The following is an 18,284-nucleotide window of genomic DNA, read 5'->3' on the forward strand; positions in this document are numbered from 1 at the left end:
TAGAGATGAAGGGACATAATTATTAAAGGAACTGTTAATAAAGACATCTAATAGTTTTTATGAAATGCTACATTACGTTTTTTAAAAGAGCACTTCAATTGAGTTTTCTCATTTCTTTGTTTTTGTCTTCTCTTGACCAGGAGGATGATTATGAGGACAGACAATAAGAGCAGCACAGCTGACACCACAGCACCAATGACAGGAAGCAGGGAGGCTGAGACAGACACATGGTTTTGAGTTAAACTTTCATTATCAGCAATCCAGCTTGTTTCAGACTCTTACACATCAATACCTGTGATAGTGATGACCAGCAGTTCAGAGGCAGATGAACGGAAGGTGCGTGAGGATAAAATGACTTCATAAACACAGCTGTAGTTTCCCTCGTGTGAATAATCTGCCTCGGGAAATGAGAAGGAGGCAGAGAGATTGACAGCTGACTGACTCTTGGTGATATTTGCTTCTCTAAACAGATAGAAGGAGCCTCCAGTATACTGAGATACAGTGGAACAGATGATAGTGAAACTGTGACCCCTGGTGATCACTGGCCTCTGAGGCCCAACATCAAACTGTCCATCAGGAGCAATGCGGGGAATGCTGGGCTGCTGCAATTGCACTAGAAAACAAAACGCATACATGAATACATTTATATGGTTACAGAGCCTGAGCATTAAAAAGGTCATATGATGCTATTTTAAAAGTTGATTATTTTGTTTATTGGGTGTAATAAAATAGGTCAACATGCTTTAATACTCAAAACACATTTTTCACATACTGTACATTATTGCAGTACCTCTATTCTATCTGAAACACACTGATTTCTACAAAGCCCCGCCTTCTGAAAAGCCCAGAGTGATCTGATTGGCCAGCTGACCCAGTGTGTTGTGATTGACTAAACACCTCAAGCATGTGTCGGAAATGTAATGCCCCTTGATATAATCGCAAGGCTTCTATACAATTGTAAACACACAGTTAATAATGTCGTCAGTATTAACGTATCAGTTTGAGCCCGAGTAAAATTCTGAAAATGTGGATGATCAAGTAGATAGACCAGAACCAACTTTGCAGAGCGTTTCACAGTGATAATTTTGTATTTTGTAACTTTCTTACCTTTCAGATACGATGTTGTAATGATTTAATTGGTCTTCTTCACTGTAACAACTTTATGTTCTGAAGTGACATAAAATACAGTTTAAAAAACATACTGAAGCTTATATTTCTAATTTATTTAGGTGTGTAGCTGCCAATTACTCAAGTAAAGTGTGCTTTACACAAGCTAACTTTTGGGTTGTACTGCTTAGGAACAGCGTTATAAATAAATCTTAACCACTGATTCCTTATTTCATCTGTTTTTTGGATGGCCAATAAAGGGGTTTTGCTTTCTCATCCAAAAACAGAGTGTCTGCGACATGACGATAACTCTACTATTAACCGAAGCCTTGTCTTTTTTTCTTTTTTTTTTTTTTGCATCTTTGGGGCGCATTTTGCTTTCATTTCACATTGTGACATAGGTATTTGCGGAAGTAATATCTGGACTTCGATCGAGTCGTTGTAGGCAGGTCTGGATCAGTGTTTTCTGTTAGATATAATAAATCCCTTTGTGGGAGACTATGAGCTTTATAATTTTGCAGATTGTATACATGCACAAACAGATATATAACACACTAAAAGAAAAGAAAAACATTAAAAAGCATCATATGACCTCTTTAAATTCAAACAGCTTTAAATAAAAATGGCTTTGAGAACTGCATCCTGTCAGGATCAAAATTTAATCCACAGCCATTTGTCAAATCAGCAGCACAAACACAAAAAAAGACATCAATACCTGTGATAGTGATGACCAGCAGTTCAGAGGCAGATGAACGGAAGGAGCGTGAGGACAAAATGACTTCATAAACACAGCTGTAGTTTCCCTCATGTGAAAAATCTGCCTCAGGAAAGGAGAAGGAGGCAGAGAGATCGACAGCTGACTGATTCCTGGTGATATTTGCTTCTCTAAACAGGTAGAAGGAGCCTCCAGGATACTGAGATACAGTGGAACAGATGATAGTGAAACTGTGACCCCACGGGATCATTGGCCTCTGAGGCCCAACATCAAACTGTCCATCAGGAGCAATGCGGGGAATGCTGGGCTGCTGCAAGTGCACTAGAAAACAAAACGCATACATGAATTCATTTATATGGTTACAGAGCCTGAGCATTAAAAAGGTCATATGATGCTATTTTAAAAGTTGATTATTTTGTTTATTGGGTGTAATAAAATAGGTCAACATGCTTTAATACTCAAAACACATTTTTCACATACTGTACATTATTGCAGTACCTCTATTCTATCTGAAACACACTGATTTCTACAAAGCCCCGCCTTCTGAAAAGCCCAGAGTGATCTGATTGGCCAGCTGACCCAGTGTGTTGTGATTGACTAAACACCTCAAGCATGTGTCGGAAATGTAATGCCCCTTGATATAATCGCAAGGCTTCTATACAATTGTAAACACACAGTTAATAATGTCGTCAGTATTAACGTATCAGTTTGAGCCCGAGTAAAATTCTGAAAATGTGGATGATCAAGTAGATAGACCAGAACCAACTTTGCAGAACGTTTCACAGTGATAATTTTGTATTTTGTAACTTTCTTACCTTTCAGATACGATGTTGTAATGATTTAATTGGTCTTCTTCACTGTAACAACTTTATGCTCTGAAGTGACATAAAATACAGTTTAAAAAACATACTGAAGCTTATATTTCTAATTTATTTAGGTGTGTAGCTGCCAATTACTTAAGTAAAGTGTGCTTTACACAAGCTAACTTTTGGGTTGTACTGCTTAGCAACAGCGTTATAAATAAATCTTAACCACTGATTCCTTATTTCATCTGTTTTTTGGATGGCCAATAAAGGGGTTTTGCTTTCTCATCCAAAAACAGAGTGTCTGCGACATGACGATAACTCTACTATTAACCGAAGCCTTGTCTTTTTTTCTTTTTTTTTTTGCATCTTTGGGGCGCATTTTGCTTTCATTTCACATTGTGACATAGGTATTTGCGGAAGTAATATCTGGACTTCGATCGAGTCGTTGTAGGCAGGTCTGGATCAGTGTTTTCTGTTAGATATAATAAATCCCTTTGTGGGAGACTATGAGCTTTATAATTTTGCAGATTGTATACATGCACAAACAGATATATAACACACTAAAAGAAAAGGAAAACATTAAAAAGCATCATATGACCTCTTTAAATTCAAACAGCTTTAAATAAAAATGGCTTTGAGAACTGCATCCTGTCAGGATCAAAATTTAATCCACAGCCATTTGTCAAATCAGCAGCACAAACACAAAAAAGACATCAGTACCTGTGATAGTGATGACCAGCAGTTCAGAGGCAGATGAACGGAAGGTGCGTGAGGACAAAATGACTTCATAAACACAGCTGTAGTTTCCCTCATGTGAAAAATCTGCCTCAGGAAAGGAGAAGGAGGCAGAGAGATCGACAGCTGACTGATTCCTGGTGATATTTGCTTCTCTAAACAGGTAGAAGGAGCCTCCAGGATACTGAGATTCAGTGGAACAGATGATAGTGAAACTGTGACCCCACGGGATCATTGGCCTCTGAGGCCCAACATCAAACTGTCCATCAGGAGCAATGCGGGGAATGCTGGGCTGCTGCAAGTGCACTAGAAAACAAGAATACATTTATTTTACAGAGCCTCATTAAATTCAAACAGCTTTAAACAAATAAAAATGGCTTCAAGAACTGCATCTTCTCTGGATGAAAATTTAATTCAGCCATTTTACAAATCAGCAGCACAAATACAAACATAAGACGTCAATACGGATGTAACTAATGCATTTATATGATGTAGACAATGAGCTGAGATTAAACACTCACCCACAGTGATGATAACAGTGTCACTCCAAGGTGACTTTATAATGCTGTTTTTGTAGGAGTAATTACAGCTGTAGCTGCCCTGATGTGAAACGCTTACATTAACAAGGTTGAAAGTCACACTAGATACATGTTTCTGGGAGGATAATATAGATGATCCATTTATGAAGAGGTGGAATTCAGCATCAGCATTGCATCTTGGATTAGGTGTTGTGCATCTGAACTGAATGTTTTCTCCAGGAGAAACAGCTGCATGTGTGGAGATCAGGGAAAGAGAGGGCTTCTGCAGGTCACCTGCTAAAGAAATATGCATCTATTCAAAATTACTTGTTAAGATGTGATGAAAATCATGAAATACATGAAGCTTAATGTAATTTCTATTGCTCATTTCTCCCAAAATAATGTCAAGATGCAAAATATTTGACTTACCTGAACAAACAACACCAGCATCTTCACCATGATTACAGTCATGTTTTCCTAGTCCTCTGTGTGAACATTGTGTGAGTTTTCCTTCACCTCCCGAGCATCCAACATCATCCAGCCAGATCGATCCACTGCCTTGACCAAAGGCAGCACTTTGAGGTGCACTGATGGCTGATCCACACTGTAACTGTCTGCACACCACAGCAGCATCATTCATGTCCCAGTCATCATCACACACGGTTCCCCACTGGCCATTATGAAGGATCTCCACTCTTCCACAGCATGAATCAGACCCACTGACCAATCGTATGTCTGGTAGCTTGTCTTAAAAATGTAAGTACAATGTGATTAAAAACTATGTTGTAAGTATTTGTATATTGTAAATGTTTGACATTGTTATGAACCAAGCACCTAATGTGCAGAGCCCCTTTGCTTTCTCTTGTTTATTTTTTTTAATATATATAATTATCATTTGGGGCCAAACACCATAGGTTTTGTTGTTTTTAATCACTTTGGTACTCTTTCCATCACAAGCAAAACAGCAAATATACAATGCCATCTTGGATCTGGGGAAATAAATATTTTACCCTGTGAGCAGACGACACCTGCATCTTCACTGTGATCACAGTTATGTGTTCCAATAGGATTGTGTGAGCACTGTGTGAGGGATGATTCACTTCCTGAACATCCCACATCATCCAACCAGATCTGACCACTTCCCTGTCCAAAACTGGCGCTGGAGGTTGCACTAACAGCTCCTCCACATCCCAACTGTCTGCACACCACAGCAGCATCATTTATGTCCCAGTCATCATCACACACTGTTCCCCACTGGCCATTATAAAGGATCTCAACTCTCCCAGAGCAGTCATTATTACCATTCACCAGCCTGATACTATATTCACCTAAAAAAATAAAAACTATTATAAATCAACTCACATCTTACAACGTTAAACATGCAAACTAGCAAAAACTGTCCGTCATCTCATGTAACCAGAATAAGATCTGAGTTTTAAAAGAGTGACTAACAGTCTGTTACTTACCAGCTGCAGAAGTGAGAGCACTGGCTGTTGAGATGAAAAACAGAGACATTTAAAAACATTATAGACTTACAACTAGATATTATGATTTACTTTAACATCACCATCACTAAGCTTCTGACAATTCTTTCCGTCTTTATGTAAAAAACATTTCGAGTTATAAATTTCGAGTTCTAAAAGTTTGCAGGACCGTGATTATAAACACAACAAGGCTGTCAAAGTGAACTAGTGACATGAGTTTCTGTTCGGCTGATGACACTTAATGTCCCAAACAACCTCTGTAGTCCCAGTTAGCCACTTGTTAGCAACTGCCTTTTCAAGAAAAGAAAAGCTTTAAAGAAAATCACAAGAGGGTGTTACAGATGTAAAATATCTTTAGCTTGTTTCAACCACAGGCGTTATTTAAAGCATTTAAAAAAAAAAAAAAAAAAAAAAAAAAAACCCAAAAAATATTGATTTTAGAACGATGAAGCCAGTCTGGGGTTCTCAGAAGTGGAAGTCGTCATAGTTGGGTCAACTCCTATAGCGGTTAAAGGGAGATGACAGCAAAAATAATTTCTGTATTTGCATTATTTTTGTGTTTGCAGTTGCTCTAAAAGCAAAAGAAAAAATCTTCAATAATTTTCCATGACTCTCCAAAAGAGGGGAAAAATATAGAGAGATTGACTGCAGCAGTCAGAAGAGAGATGTCAAATTTGCCTTCACTCCCTCAACCGTTGTATTAGAAACACACAGACTACAACAATGTCAAAACGATCCATGGACCCGCGAAAACAACAAAAAAAAGCGCTGTATTATGTATGCCAGGCCAGTTGTTACAAACGAGTCTCCCGCACCAGATCTCTCGCACCGCCAGAGGGAGCCTTCATCTGAGTATTAACTTCATTTGGACTCAATTTCCCATCAACCCTCATACCTGGGACTGATTACATTGCACCTGCCGTCAATCACACATCCACTCACTCTCACATAAAAGACACTCTCACTTGCACTTCTATGCAAAGTCTTGATTAGCCCCGGTTGTCATTTCTGAGCGTTTACTACCTTTCTACCTGCCTGTGTATTGACTTGGACTGTTTATCTGGTTTCTGATTTCTGCTGCCTGCCCCGACCCCTTGCCTGTTTATCGTATGTGCTTTGCTTGCTGCCTGCCCTGACACTCTGCCCGATTCCTGGATTTGTTTACAGCTGTATTACTGTTGTCTAATAAACTGAAGATGGATCAATACCCTTCTGACTTGTCACACCAGTAGTTGGCGAGGTCAGAATTAGAATTAGTTGGCAATGTTAGAATGTGCCATATGTAAATTAAATGTCTCCGCTGCTCTTAGTAGTGGTGCAGTGAATCAATACTTTTCTGGAAAGTAATAAACTCATTAATGAACTCAGTATCTTGAGCAGCACAAACAATGTAGTCTATTGAGCGCATGGCTTTAGACTGAACACATAATACGCAATGACCGTCATGACGTAATCACCGTTTTCACAAATTCACGTTTTAGTAGTTTACACAGAGACAATAACAGTATTGTTTTCAAAAACTTGCACTTTGAAAGACGTTTTCAAATATTTGCATTTGGCCCCAAAAACACAGTTGTTGTGTAAATGAACAGCCATTTTTTGTTGAAAACTGTGTTATATAAACTGCCCCTAACTGCTAAGGTAATATAACACACTCCCCTGGTTCACAGACAAGGCTTAAACTATTCCCAGACTAAAATGCATGTTTGAGCTTAAAATATTGTTAAAATATGTCAGTGCCATTGTTTTTTGTCTCAAGATGCACGTCAGTAATGTTTTTTTACTAGGGCACTAAAATTGCCCTGAACTAAGCCACTTGAACTAAGGCCTAATCCAGGCTTAGCATGATCCCTGTCTGTGAAACCGGGCCAAAGTCTTATAAATGTGTATTAATTAAAAAAAATAAAATTAAATTAAATTAAAATATTAAAAACTTTACTAGATTTGTGACGTTGATAACGGTGGAAACGTGTCATCACAGTCCATGAAAAGGATCCAAAAAGTGAAAAACACTTTTTTTTAATACCGATATATCCACAACATATGAAACATTGCTTTAATAACCACAAAATTAGTTTTAGTCAATTAATAGACAAGGTAGGTAACCTTAACAACAGTTTGACGCTCAAGTGCTTTCCGTTTATTAACGTATGGTAAAATGACAAAACTGACTAAGATCAGTTAAAGGGTGCATTTCAGTCAGCTCCCTTGTTCACTAGTCAGGGCACTGATCAGAGAGTTGGCCATTTTAAGGGCTGTCTCGGTTGAAAAATCCTACTAGTGCACTGAAATACTCCCTAAAAAGTCTCACAATGAAAACCAGGGAGCATCGATGCTCACTATGTTCACTTAACGAAAGTCCTGAAGCGTGAAACAAATCACGTGAGAAACTCATGAGATAGATGTTTTTTTGTTTGTTTTTTAATACAAGCCATTATTTAATTATTTTTCAGCATAAACATATACATTGCTATACTGGTAATGAACATAATATTGCTAACATTTATAATTTATTTATGGCTGAAATGTTGCACGTAGCTATACGTAACAAGTAAAGTATTTCTCATAATGTACATTAAATAACATTAAAAGTAATGCCAGAAAGATATCAGTTCTGTTGTTGTCCATAAATACCAGTAGTGTTGATGTTGTACATTGAGGATGTTGTCATGTCACCGAAAATCGGTCATCAGTGTCCCACTGTGTAGAGAGCCAGAGTCCTTTACTGTCCTTAGTGCCCGAATTCATGTAGAGCGGTTAGGTTATTTTAACCCAGCGGTTAGATTAAATGCTTGCCCAATGTGCTGGGCGGTTTTATTTAACTCAACTATTGTTTAAAAATTATTTTATGGCTGGCTTAAAATGAACCCAAAATAGGTTGGAAATTAAAAATCAGACACATAATTACTAGAGGCAACAATAATAATCAAAAGGTGAACATTTATTAATAAGCAATTTAATAAATGTTTATTGTTTAATTATTATTAATTAAACTTTTAACCATATTAATAAATGTTAATTCCCAACATATGGGTTCAAAATTTTAAGCAAGCACAGCCATTTTTAAACAATAGTTGAGTTAAATAAAATTACCCAGCAGGTTGGGCAAACATTTAACCCAATCACTGGGTTTGTCCATTTTCAACCTAACTTGGGTTGTTTTTAACCCACCATTTTTTAGAGTGTAAAAACCAATAAGCTTACAATGCTTCTGGGAAACGCAGCCCTGGGCGGCAACGGTGTGAAAGGCCAACGCTGCCTGTGACTGTGGCGGGAATGAGCGGTGGGTCTGCAGACATAGGTCTGTGTCATAGTTTCGATCCCTTTTACTGTAAATCCTGGTGTCTACATGAGTATGTACTGTAGCTACAGGTAGCCTACTGAGCCGTGTGTAAACATAATGACTCTAAATATCTGCATTCAGGCGCAAGTTATAGAAATATATTTCTGTTAGTGCCCCTTCATTTTAGTTTATTGAACAGATGATGTTCAAGGAGCAGCTAAAAGTTATTTAGAGCAGTTAACTTGTTGGTCAATGTCTTTTGAAAATCAATTACGTCAACTCAAACAGAACAATCATCAATGTTTATCAGTTTAAAGTTACTTTCTGGTATTAGCCACGAGTTTCAGTTCAGTTAAAAAACAAATGAAAGCTCAGTAAAAATCTGAGAGATGATGGAACAACTATAAAAAGATGTACTATTGCAAAACGTATACAGTTCATAATCTTTAAATAGATTTATGTTTAATAATGTTTAATTAAGAAAGAAATATTACATTGTGACATGCAGTACTATAAGAAGAGGTAGCACTTTATTTTACAGTTCTGTTCTGCTTGTACATACTATGTACTTATTATAGCAATTACAATAAATGGGTAATTAATAAACAAGGTATTAACCATAAACCTACCCCTAAACCTAACTTTAACCCATATTGTTGCCTTATATTACCAATACTTTCTTGGGTAAATACACTGTAAGTACACATACTGTAAAATAAAGTGTAATATCAATATGATATTTTAATCTGTAATAAAAAAAAGTGCAAGAATTGAAAATTTAATTTACCCAATATAAAAATGTGAAGATAAGGTCTTGGCATTGCAGTCCTTGCGTTGTTTCAAAGTGCCTATGAATTGAAGATGTTACTTCCTGTCTCACGAAAAGAGCTGATAGTGCTTTAATAAGAACTGAACTAACACTTTGTGTATGTTAAGAATCATCTGCCTATCAAGACTGTGCCTATAAACAAGACCACATACCACATAGTTTTTTGAGTGTATGGAAAGAACAAATAATGTTTATTGATAATATGTGATAATATTGGTGAGACCTTCACAGTTTTTATCTGGGGGTCAGGAATTGTTTGTTTCAGGTGTAGCCAAACCTGCTATTGGTGGCATTCAGGATTATGTGAAAATAACAGGCAGGTGTGCTGAAGCAGGGCTGGAAGTGACGTCTGCAGGACGGTATCTCTTTAGGAGCGGGTTGGGCACCCCTGGTCTGGTTTACTAGACACTGTAACTACACCATTATGGTGGTAAAATACATGTTTCATCATTAAGGAATTGCAATAAAGCTAACGCCCACACAATGTGTTGCTATGTACGTTTCTTTAAATTCTGTAACAAAGGGAAATGACACTACTGCACACATTGTTGCATCCCTAATTACAAGTTATGCATGTCACTATTCCTCTCTCAGTCTCAACAAAAGATTGTTCTTTATGAAGCAAACACGTCTTTTTACAATTGAGAGTGCTTGAAATCTCCTCAAAGGCTTGTGCTCTAAATGTGTTGCTGCAGATTTTTGTTCATCTGATTTCAATTTGCAGTTTAATTTTCTCAAATTCACCTGTGGATGGAGGCACATGCTTCCAGCATCAAAGGAGACACGTGGAGACAGCGGTTACCCCCTGCGTTGTAGTCACATTTACCAATGAAGGGGTGGTCTACCAATGACATCAGTGCTGAACAACACTGCAGTAAGGACGATATCAACCTTGGGTGTCAGAATAGGAGGGGCTGTTGAAAAAGAGGAAGCTGTGTTTTGGTGTGCCAAGACACGTATAACATATGGCTAGTTTTCACACATGGCAGAAAGTCACAGATATGTTTCCCCTTATTTTATCAGCCTGAAAAGCCATCTGAACATTTATCTCTTACTATCCTGTATTAAGATGTCTGCAACAATCATACCACAAATTTGTTTGTAGACCATGACCACACAACACAAATTAGGGTACTTGACATGTGTATTATTAATCAGTGCTTAATAACTTATTCATTTATCTGTTTATGCATGAATTTAAAATTGATATCATTTTGAGTACTTGTTGAAATAAAAGTAAAGTGAATATAAGTTTGTGTATCAATATTACAGTCATAAATGTAGCAAGTTTAGCTGTAATTTTGCAGGAAGATGCAACTCAATACACTGTTAAAAATAAAGGTTCCAAAAGAGGGTTTTCACAGATGCCACAGAACAGTCTTTTTTCCTCTTAGAGTGAAGAACATTTTACCACCATAAAGAACCTGTTGTGCATTGAAAAGGTTTCAGAGATGTTAAAGATTCTTTATGGAACCATTAATGCCAATAAAGAACCTTTATTTTTAAGTGTATAGCAAAGCACAAATAGATAAATATAATGTAATATGAAAAAAATCTTCCATTTTAGAGTGACATCTGAACACACAAACGATGTTGATGTGACACACCCTGAGAATGTTATTAATATTTTAAGTAAAAAGGAAATGGCAGATTTGTAATTCACAACAACAAAAGATCACAAATAAAAACCCACCATGATCAGAAACACACACAAAACAGAAGTCTTTATTAAAGATTACTCTTATCATCCAGGGACCTGACACAACAGAAACATTTTTGTGCGTTTGACTGTATAACAACTGTTAAAGCAGTACAGGGTTTGTGCTGTACGTCGTGTAGATCTCGGTTTGTCATCCTTTGAGTGAGAAAAGAGGCCCGTCGCGCTCTGTGACGCAGTATGGCTCAATAGCGATGAACCTTTGGGCAGCGACTGAATGCAGAATCAAATGAAACGGACAGTACTGAGCAACTGGAAGAGGCTTGTGATTTTCACAACAGGTAGAGAAGTGAATAGACTCAAGCTCTGTGCATGTCGTGTGCATAGTTGCAGTGAAACGGTTCAGACTCCACTCTCAGCAGAACATGTTAAGGAGGAAGTCATTTCGGCCCACCGCACTGGCCAAAGGTTCAGCAGACGGGTTCAGCAGACGTGATGCAGAGGCAGAGCTGTTGTAAACTGGTACAATAATGATATGCTGACACTGATCCACCAGAACTGAATCACATTGAGATGCCCTTTCATTTAATTGGTCCAGTTCATCTATTGTTTTTATTCAAAGGGATTGTTCTGCCAAAAATGAAAATTGTGTCATTTACTCACCCACACATTGTTCTAAACCTGTCGATTTCTTTCTTGTGCAGAACTCAAAGATATTTTGAAGAACGAATTGTCTTTTTTTATATAACAATAATCAAATGGGGATCAAAACCACATTGGACCCCAATGACTTCCATGGTATTGGGGGAAAAAAGTTTTTTAAAACATCTTTAAGTTTGGAACAAAATGAGTTTAGTAAATACATTTTATTTTTGTTTGAACTGTTTAAAAACCTAATAGATTTCACTTTTGGCAATAAAGACAATTTAGATAAACTCATTTAATTTAAAACAAAAGAATTATAATGTTTTAGAAATTACCACGCAAATACAAGAATGTCTTACTATAATATAGAATTTCTAGACAACTAAGCTTAGAATTGTGAATTTAGTCCATGTTTGATGTTTTTTAGGCCTAATAAATGTTCAGATATGGGGACAGATGTGTACACACATCGGTGAATGCTAGCGGTCTCATGAATCCAGATGTCTGGCAGGGATCAGTGTGTTACAGAGGCAGAGTTGTTTGTGAGCTTTACTGAAAGTGATTGTCACACAGAGGCAGTGTTGTTGTTGACAATTGTTCAATGATTGTTGCAGGAGAGCAGAGGCAGTGATGTTGTAAAGTACAGAGGAGGAGGTGGTGGAAGCATCTCAGCACACGTGACAGATGATTGAACACAAACCTACCACTAACGGCTTCAAATTTGAGATGCAGGGGGGAAAAAAAAAGGCGTGAAGTTCCGTGTGAAATGCTCAGTTACAACATTCTCAATACTTGTGAAATGATGTGTTGGTTTTCACATGAGCGTTTAGCTAAAAAATACATCTTGTGTTCTTTGTCTGTGAGTCATTATGTTTGGAAATCTCCTTTTTTATTTTAGAATCTGATAATACTGTGTAGAAGGGGGTATCCGTGTCTTTCGACAGTTGACAATTACAAAATCAAAAGTAAATTAAACAATATTAAAAAGCTACAAGAAGGCATTTACCGCTCCTTTAAAAGAGATCTCATACACATCTTAATCACAAGCTGCTTGTTTACATACTTCATTTCATTGCCACAAACTGCCAAGTTGATCATTCTGATGAAGTCTAATATATCTCCAAATCATCTGGACAAAATTGCATTTTAATCCCACTGTACTTCACGTCTTGAAGTACACGCATCATTTTCAGTGCTAGTGTGACGTGCCCTTGAGCTTGATGTGAATCTTGGAGTGAGCGCAACAGTGGGTCGACCATAATCGTGTTCAACTCTTGAGAAAAGTGAGAGAAAAATTAAGAATTGTTCTGCATTCCACCTAAGACAAATTCAAATCTCATATTTCTGTCAATATAGATTTCATATATTCATATATCTTTTGTAAGAAAACAAAGAAACAGAACCAAAACAGCTGGAAAGTTCAAAATGTCCCTGACTTGCGGACATTTGACGTCCTAATGTCCTTTAGCTTGCTTTAAGGGATTGAAGTTTATAAAATAGCATCACAGGCCGAGAGAACGCATCTCTTGGACGAGGAAGAGAGCTTCCCTGGGCCTTCACAGTCTGTGATGGGAGCAGAGCCGGGAAGACACAGTAAAGAGCTGCTTCGGCACACACAGGGCATTTGTTCTGCTGTCTTCGTGAACCACCGCCACATGAAAAGCTTGTCACTGAATCACTGGTGGGTTTTAATGACTGTGAGTTTTGATCAGGCTCGGCCTGTGTGTAACTCAATTGGTCTTCAGCTAATGAAAGCCGGCCAGATTTATTGTTAGAATCGGGTCCGGTCACCCCGGATCAAAGTCTACCGGAATTCTGGTCTCTGGCGCTGGTCTGCTGTGGCTTATTTCTGGTTTTTAACCAGTTTCGTTCTGTACGGAGCCCTGTCTGGAGGTGAGAGTCAGGGGGAGTGAGCTGAGGGGCTGCTGTGTGCCGAGCTGGGAGACAAACTGGGGCTGCAGCTTCCTGGTGGGGCTCCTCCTCCGCCTCTCGCCCCGCTACCTCCTTCCAGGCCCTCTGAATTCTCCAGCATCTCCTGAATGAGTGGAGGCATGGAGCCAGGGATCTCCATTTTCAGCGTTATTACCCGTTCCGCTCCTGATCAAAAAAGCAGACTTTAGATTGGCTTACGGTTGATCATGTTTGATCTTTAAAGAGTGAGTGAATCTGACCTTTAGCGCTGATGCTCCTGAGGTCTGTGATCTTCATCAGCATCTTGGGGAACATGTGTGGTTTATGAGGTCTCCTCTTCCTCACGTAGATCTTTAGGGCCTCCAGCAGCGGCTCCTGAAGCACATCTACCTTATCCGACTGCTCCAGATCCTGCCGATCTGAGCACAAGTGCACATGAGTTTTACACCAGCTAACCAAGAATCACACAAGCAGAACATTTGTTTTTGTAGACACTAATAAAATAATTTTTCATTTCAACATTTTATGAGTTTTAAAATTATATTAATCAAACAGTAATGTCTAAATGGAAAGAGTATATTTTTTATTAAATAATTACTGGTGCTAACTTATAAATGGCAGATAAATCTATAAAACAAACTTGAAGTTTAAAAAACAAAAACTAAAAGAAAGTTAGTAAACTGTCCGATATTTATAAAAAAAAAAAAAAAAAAAAAAAAAAAAAAAAAAAAAAAAAAGGAAGCCTATACTGGCTGACAACAGTTAATGGGAAATATATGTACTTTTTTGTCATGAGTGTTATTTAGATAAATAACATGAATTGCAGATAAATCTATTAAAAACTAGGGTCCAAAAAAATTAGGCCAATATAATATAAAAACAAATGAAGGATGAACAAACAAACAAAAAAAAAGCCAATATTGGCTGACAACAGTTATGGGGCAAATATACTGTGCATCCCTAGCTATAAGTTCCTCTTATATTTAATTGCAGTTTTCATTTTTTAAATAATAATACAGTTAATAAACATATGTCAATGTTATGTCATTACTGACTGCATGGGAAAATTCATTAAGACAGCATTCACAAATCAAAACCAAATGCATCTAATCTGGTTGAAAAAGCTGCAGTACCTCCACACAGCAGACAGATGGCGCTGAGAAGCCCAGTCTCTGCATCATCCATCTCCAGAGGCAGGAGCTGGTTGGCGAAAGCAAATACCAGATCCGTCAACGGACCGAAGCCGGCGTTGTGCATCTGCGTGCGATTCAGTGTCAGACCATCTGAAAATGTCATGGTGTCCTGATCCGGTGTGTAGCGTGTACATATTCGCAGAATCTGTGGAAGCAATTTAGGACACACAGATGAGCGCTCGACCTACACACCGCAGCAAATGTGTATGTAACTATTTATAAGATGTGTGAGATTTAGATAAGAATACGTGAGTGTGTCGTGCTCTCACCAGAATGTCAAGACAGGCGGCCTTTAAGAGAGTGATCTGATCTGCGATAGTGAGTGTGGTGAAGCCGGGCAGCTGCTTGGCGAACTCGACTGTTTTAATGATGCATTTGGTAGAGAGCTCGCTGAACTTGTCCCACAGGTCAACGTCCAGAGAGACCCGGTGGTCTGCACTGTTGTTCTGTTCAAGAACAAGACCAAGACCATGTTTGGTTGATTTAATAACAGATTGTGAATTATTTCCCACAACTCCCTCCGGTTCAGCACGTCACCATTAAGAGCTGCTCTGCCTCAGACTTACCGTGGTGTATTTTCCCAGTTGACAGAGGGAGGGGAAGGTTTCCTGATGGGCCTTCCTCACCCGCTCGATCATCTGCTCTGTATCAGGACTTAAAACGTAACTCTCTGAACATTCCTGCTTCTTCTCGTCCTTCTTCCTCTTGTTACGGTCATTTCGAACTGCTGCATAGATAAATGAAAACAGTCAAACCATCTGATATACCAACTCCACTGATTATATATATTTTATATATATATATATATATATATTTTATTTATATATATATATATATATATATATATATATATATATATATATATATATATATATATATATATATATATATATATATATATATATAAATATAAATGCATGTGGATTCATATGCTTTATATCAAAATTGCCAATAAATAAATACTATATAAATAAATACTTATATATAGTGTGTAGTAAAATATATATATATATATATATATATATATATATATATATATATATATATATATATATATATATATATATATATATATACACGCACACACACAAACATCCGCCACAAGATGGCAGTAAAAGTCCAGTGTTTTTCCTATGCCTGATGAAAACTGCTCATCATGCATAGTTAAACCTCTTTCTGAACCACATTCTTCTTGTGATTCAATCATTTTGGCAGCTAATTTTCTTCAAAACAACAATAAATGAAGGAGGAGGAGATGGATTAAGTGGGAGACCAAGAGGACATATATGGGGATATAAATATATAGGAAAGAAACAGGGATATAGAAATACATTCCTTACAGTATTTCCAGAGAGAAAGAGAGAGCTGAATGAGAACTGAGTGCTTTGATGTGACAGTTCAAAAAGAGCTTTAGGTAAGACAGTCTCAATTGCTAAACAAGCAGAAAAAGAGGAAAAATTCATAGAATATTATTCTCTGAGTTCTTCCCATCTCTTTTTGTGTCTCTTGAAACATGTATACAGTGATATACATGCCTTAAAAATACAGAGTAAAAAAGTGCAATAATAGAAAAGAGATGCAGAAAATACACACTGTGATCACGTAGAAGCATTATATATGCATCCAATATAAATCTGCATTAACACAACTGTTCAGCAACAGCAACAAGTTTTTGATTAAACCTTGCCTTGAAAAAGAGACCGTTTAAGGCATCTACACTACCATTCAAAAGTTTGGCGTCAGTAAGGTAAGAAAAATAACTGAATACTTTTAGCTAAGATGCATTATCGATCAATAGTGACTGTAAAGACATTTATAATGTTACAATATAGTTTTATTTCAAATAAACGTTCTATTCAAAATAAAAAATTTTTTAAAAAAGCATCACAGTTTCCACTAAAATATTAATATTGATGACAATAATAATAATAATAATAATAATAATAATAAATGTTTCTTGAGCACCAAATCATCATATTAGAATGATTTCTGATCATGTGACAGTGGAGACTGGAGTATCGATGATGTCAAAGCTGAATTTTCAGCAAAGAAACAAATTACATCTTAAAATATATTCAAATAGAAAACACTTATTTGAAGTTGTAATAATATTCCACAATATTATTGTTTTACTGTATTTTTGATAAGATAAAATTAACAAAGATGAAGTGTCATTTCTGTGCTAATAGCGTCTCACTGGTACCACTGATTGGTCAAACATAGTCCCACCTCAGTCTCATGCCATTGGTTAAACCAACATTGCTGTGTCGAGCTGGTCTGGAAACTCAAACAATCCTTTCATATTATCTCAGTTTTTACACTTTTCAGAGAAATTAACCTCTGAGTGGTTTACTTCGTTGTTTCTTCACATTAAACTGGGATAAGAAAATTACAAAGAGGAACTGCAAACTGCGAACTGCAAACACCTCACTGTGTTTCATCACACACACACACACACACAGATGTGCTGATGGTGTGCAGTGTGTAGAGATGAGAAATGAATGTTGGTGGTTGTTAATAACCGTGACAAACGACCTCTGCTTTCACTAAAATCCAACCTAATCTAATCACATCACATGACAAATATCAGGCTGCTTTAAAGAGCTTTAAACGGGCTCTCCCTCTGCGCCTGCATTCCTCCCTCCTTCCTTTCTTCCCTCTCTCCATCTCTGTTTTCCTGGAACCTCACAATCTGTCTCTTTTCTTGTTCTCAGAGCCTCAATCATTCCTTTATCTCATGTTTTCTTGCTGTTTTTGGTTAGGACTCCTTCCTTTGTCTAAAGATAACTCAGTGGCTCTTCTTCTCCCTCCTCCAGACGCACACTGGGGGAGCGAGAGAGGGAGCGAGAGGGGTGGTAAAGGATGATTCTCACTCACTTCTCCCCACAGCCACATATTCATTTCTCCAGAGGGAGCTGGGTGCCAGCGTGGGCTCAGAAAACACAATCTAATGGAGCCATTAAAGAACTATTAACGCAGGGAGGTAATCTTTCATGACACGACATGTGCGAAAAGACGAAACCTGCTTGCAAACAACTTTATGATGACAAGAGCGCGCCATCATATCCAGGCGGCGAAAATGAAATATGTAAAATAACAAATCTAGGGCACAGATTTCATTCCACTCTGACAGAAACTGCAAACTACAGTTCAGTACAGCATAGAAAGTGTGCACATTTTTTCATGCTAATAGAACAAAAGAACATACAAACCCATATTTATTCTTAAAAGGCAAAAGCTTAAGCAACTAAATCCAACTAAAGGATAAATTAAAGGTCCTACTGTAGACAGATAGGCTATATCAAAAAAACAATGTGCGCTACGGTATGACTGACTATTTTTAAACCTCACTTTATATTAACTTTAGTTAATATTAGCTTTGATACATTAGCTTTAACTGA

General features: G+C 37.4%; 2 protein-coding genes across 9 annotated transcripts in view; both read right to left on the reverse strand.

Moving 5' to 3' along the window:
• Nucleotides 1–9,527, reverse strand: part of LOC127508559 (uncharacterized) — a 111,583-nt gene extending 102,056 nt beyond the window's left edge. For 2 of the 5 annotated variants that reach the window (XM_051886634.1, XM_051886635.1), the window contains exons 1-9: nt 9,436–9,526; nt 5,348–5,371; nt 4,892–5,209; nt 4,311–4,628; nt 3,885–4,178; nt 3,349–3,669; nt 1,823–2,143; nt 293–613; nt 77–214 (exon numbers count right to left, since the gene is read on the reverse strand). In XM_051886634.1, the coding sequence (XP_051742594.1) occupies nt 77–214; nt 293–613; nt 1,823–2,143; nt 3,349–3,669; nt 3,885–4,178; nt 4,311–4,628; nt 4,892–5,209; nt 5,348–5,371; nt 9,436–9,469 (2,089 nt within the window). In that variant the 5' untranslated portion in view covers nt 9,470–9,526. Of the gene's footprint in view, nt 1–76; nt 215–292; nt 614–1,822; nt 2,144–3,348; nt 3,670–3,884; nt 4,179–4,310; nt 4,629–4,891; nt 5,210–5,347; nt 5,372–9,435 lie in introns of all 5 variants that reach the window. The other 3 variants (XM_051886636.1, XM_051886633.1, XM_051886632.1) reach the window with 2 other exon arrangements.
• A 1,648-nt stretch (nt 9,528–11,175) lies between these two features.
• Nucleotides 11,176–18,284, reverse strand: part of rarab (retinoic acid receptor, alpha b) — a 127,229-nt gene continuing 120,120 nt past the window's right edge. For all 4 annotated transcript variants that reach the window (XM_051886650.1, XM_051886652.1, XM_051886651.1 and 1 more), the window contains 5 exons: nt 15,450–15,610; nt 15,153–15,329; nt 14,824–15,028; nt 13,951–14,109; nt 11,176–13,876 (listed from right to left, as the gene is read on the reverse strand). In XM_051886650.1, coding sequence (XP_051742610.1) covers nt 13,680–13,876; nt 13,951–14,109; nt 14,824–15,028; nt 15,153–15,329; nt 15,450–15,610 — 899 coding nt within the window. In that variant the 3' untranslated portion in view covers nt 11,176–13,679. The remainder of the gene's footprint in view (nt 13,877–13,950; nt 14,110–14,823; nt 15,029–15,152; nt 15,330–15,449; nt 15,611–18,284) is intronic.

The sequence above is a fragment of the Ctenopharyngodon idella genome, chromosome 3, assembly GCF_019924925.1.
Source record: "Ctenopharyngodon idella isolate HZGC_01 chromosome 3, HZGC01, whole genome shotgun sequence".
NCBI classification, from domain to species: Eukaryota; Metazoa; Chordata; class Actinopteri; order Cypriniformes; family Xenocyprididae; genus Ctenopharyngodon; species Ctenopharyngodon idella.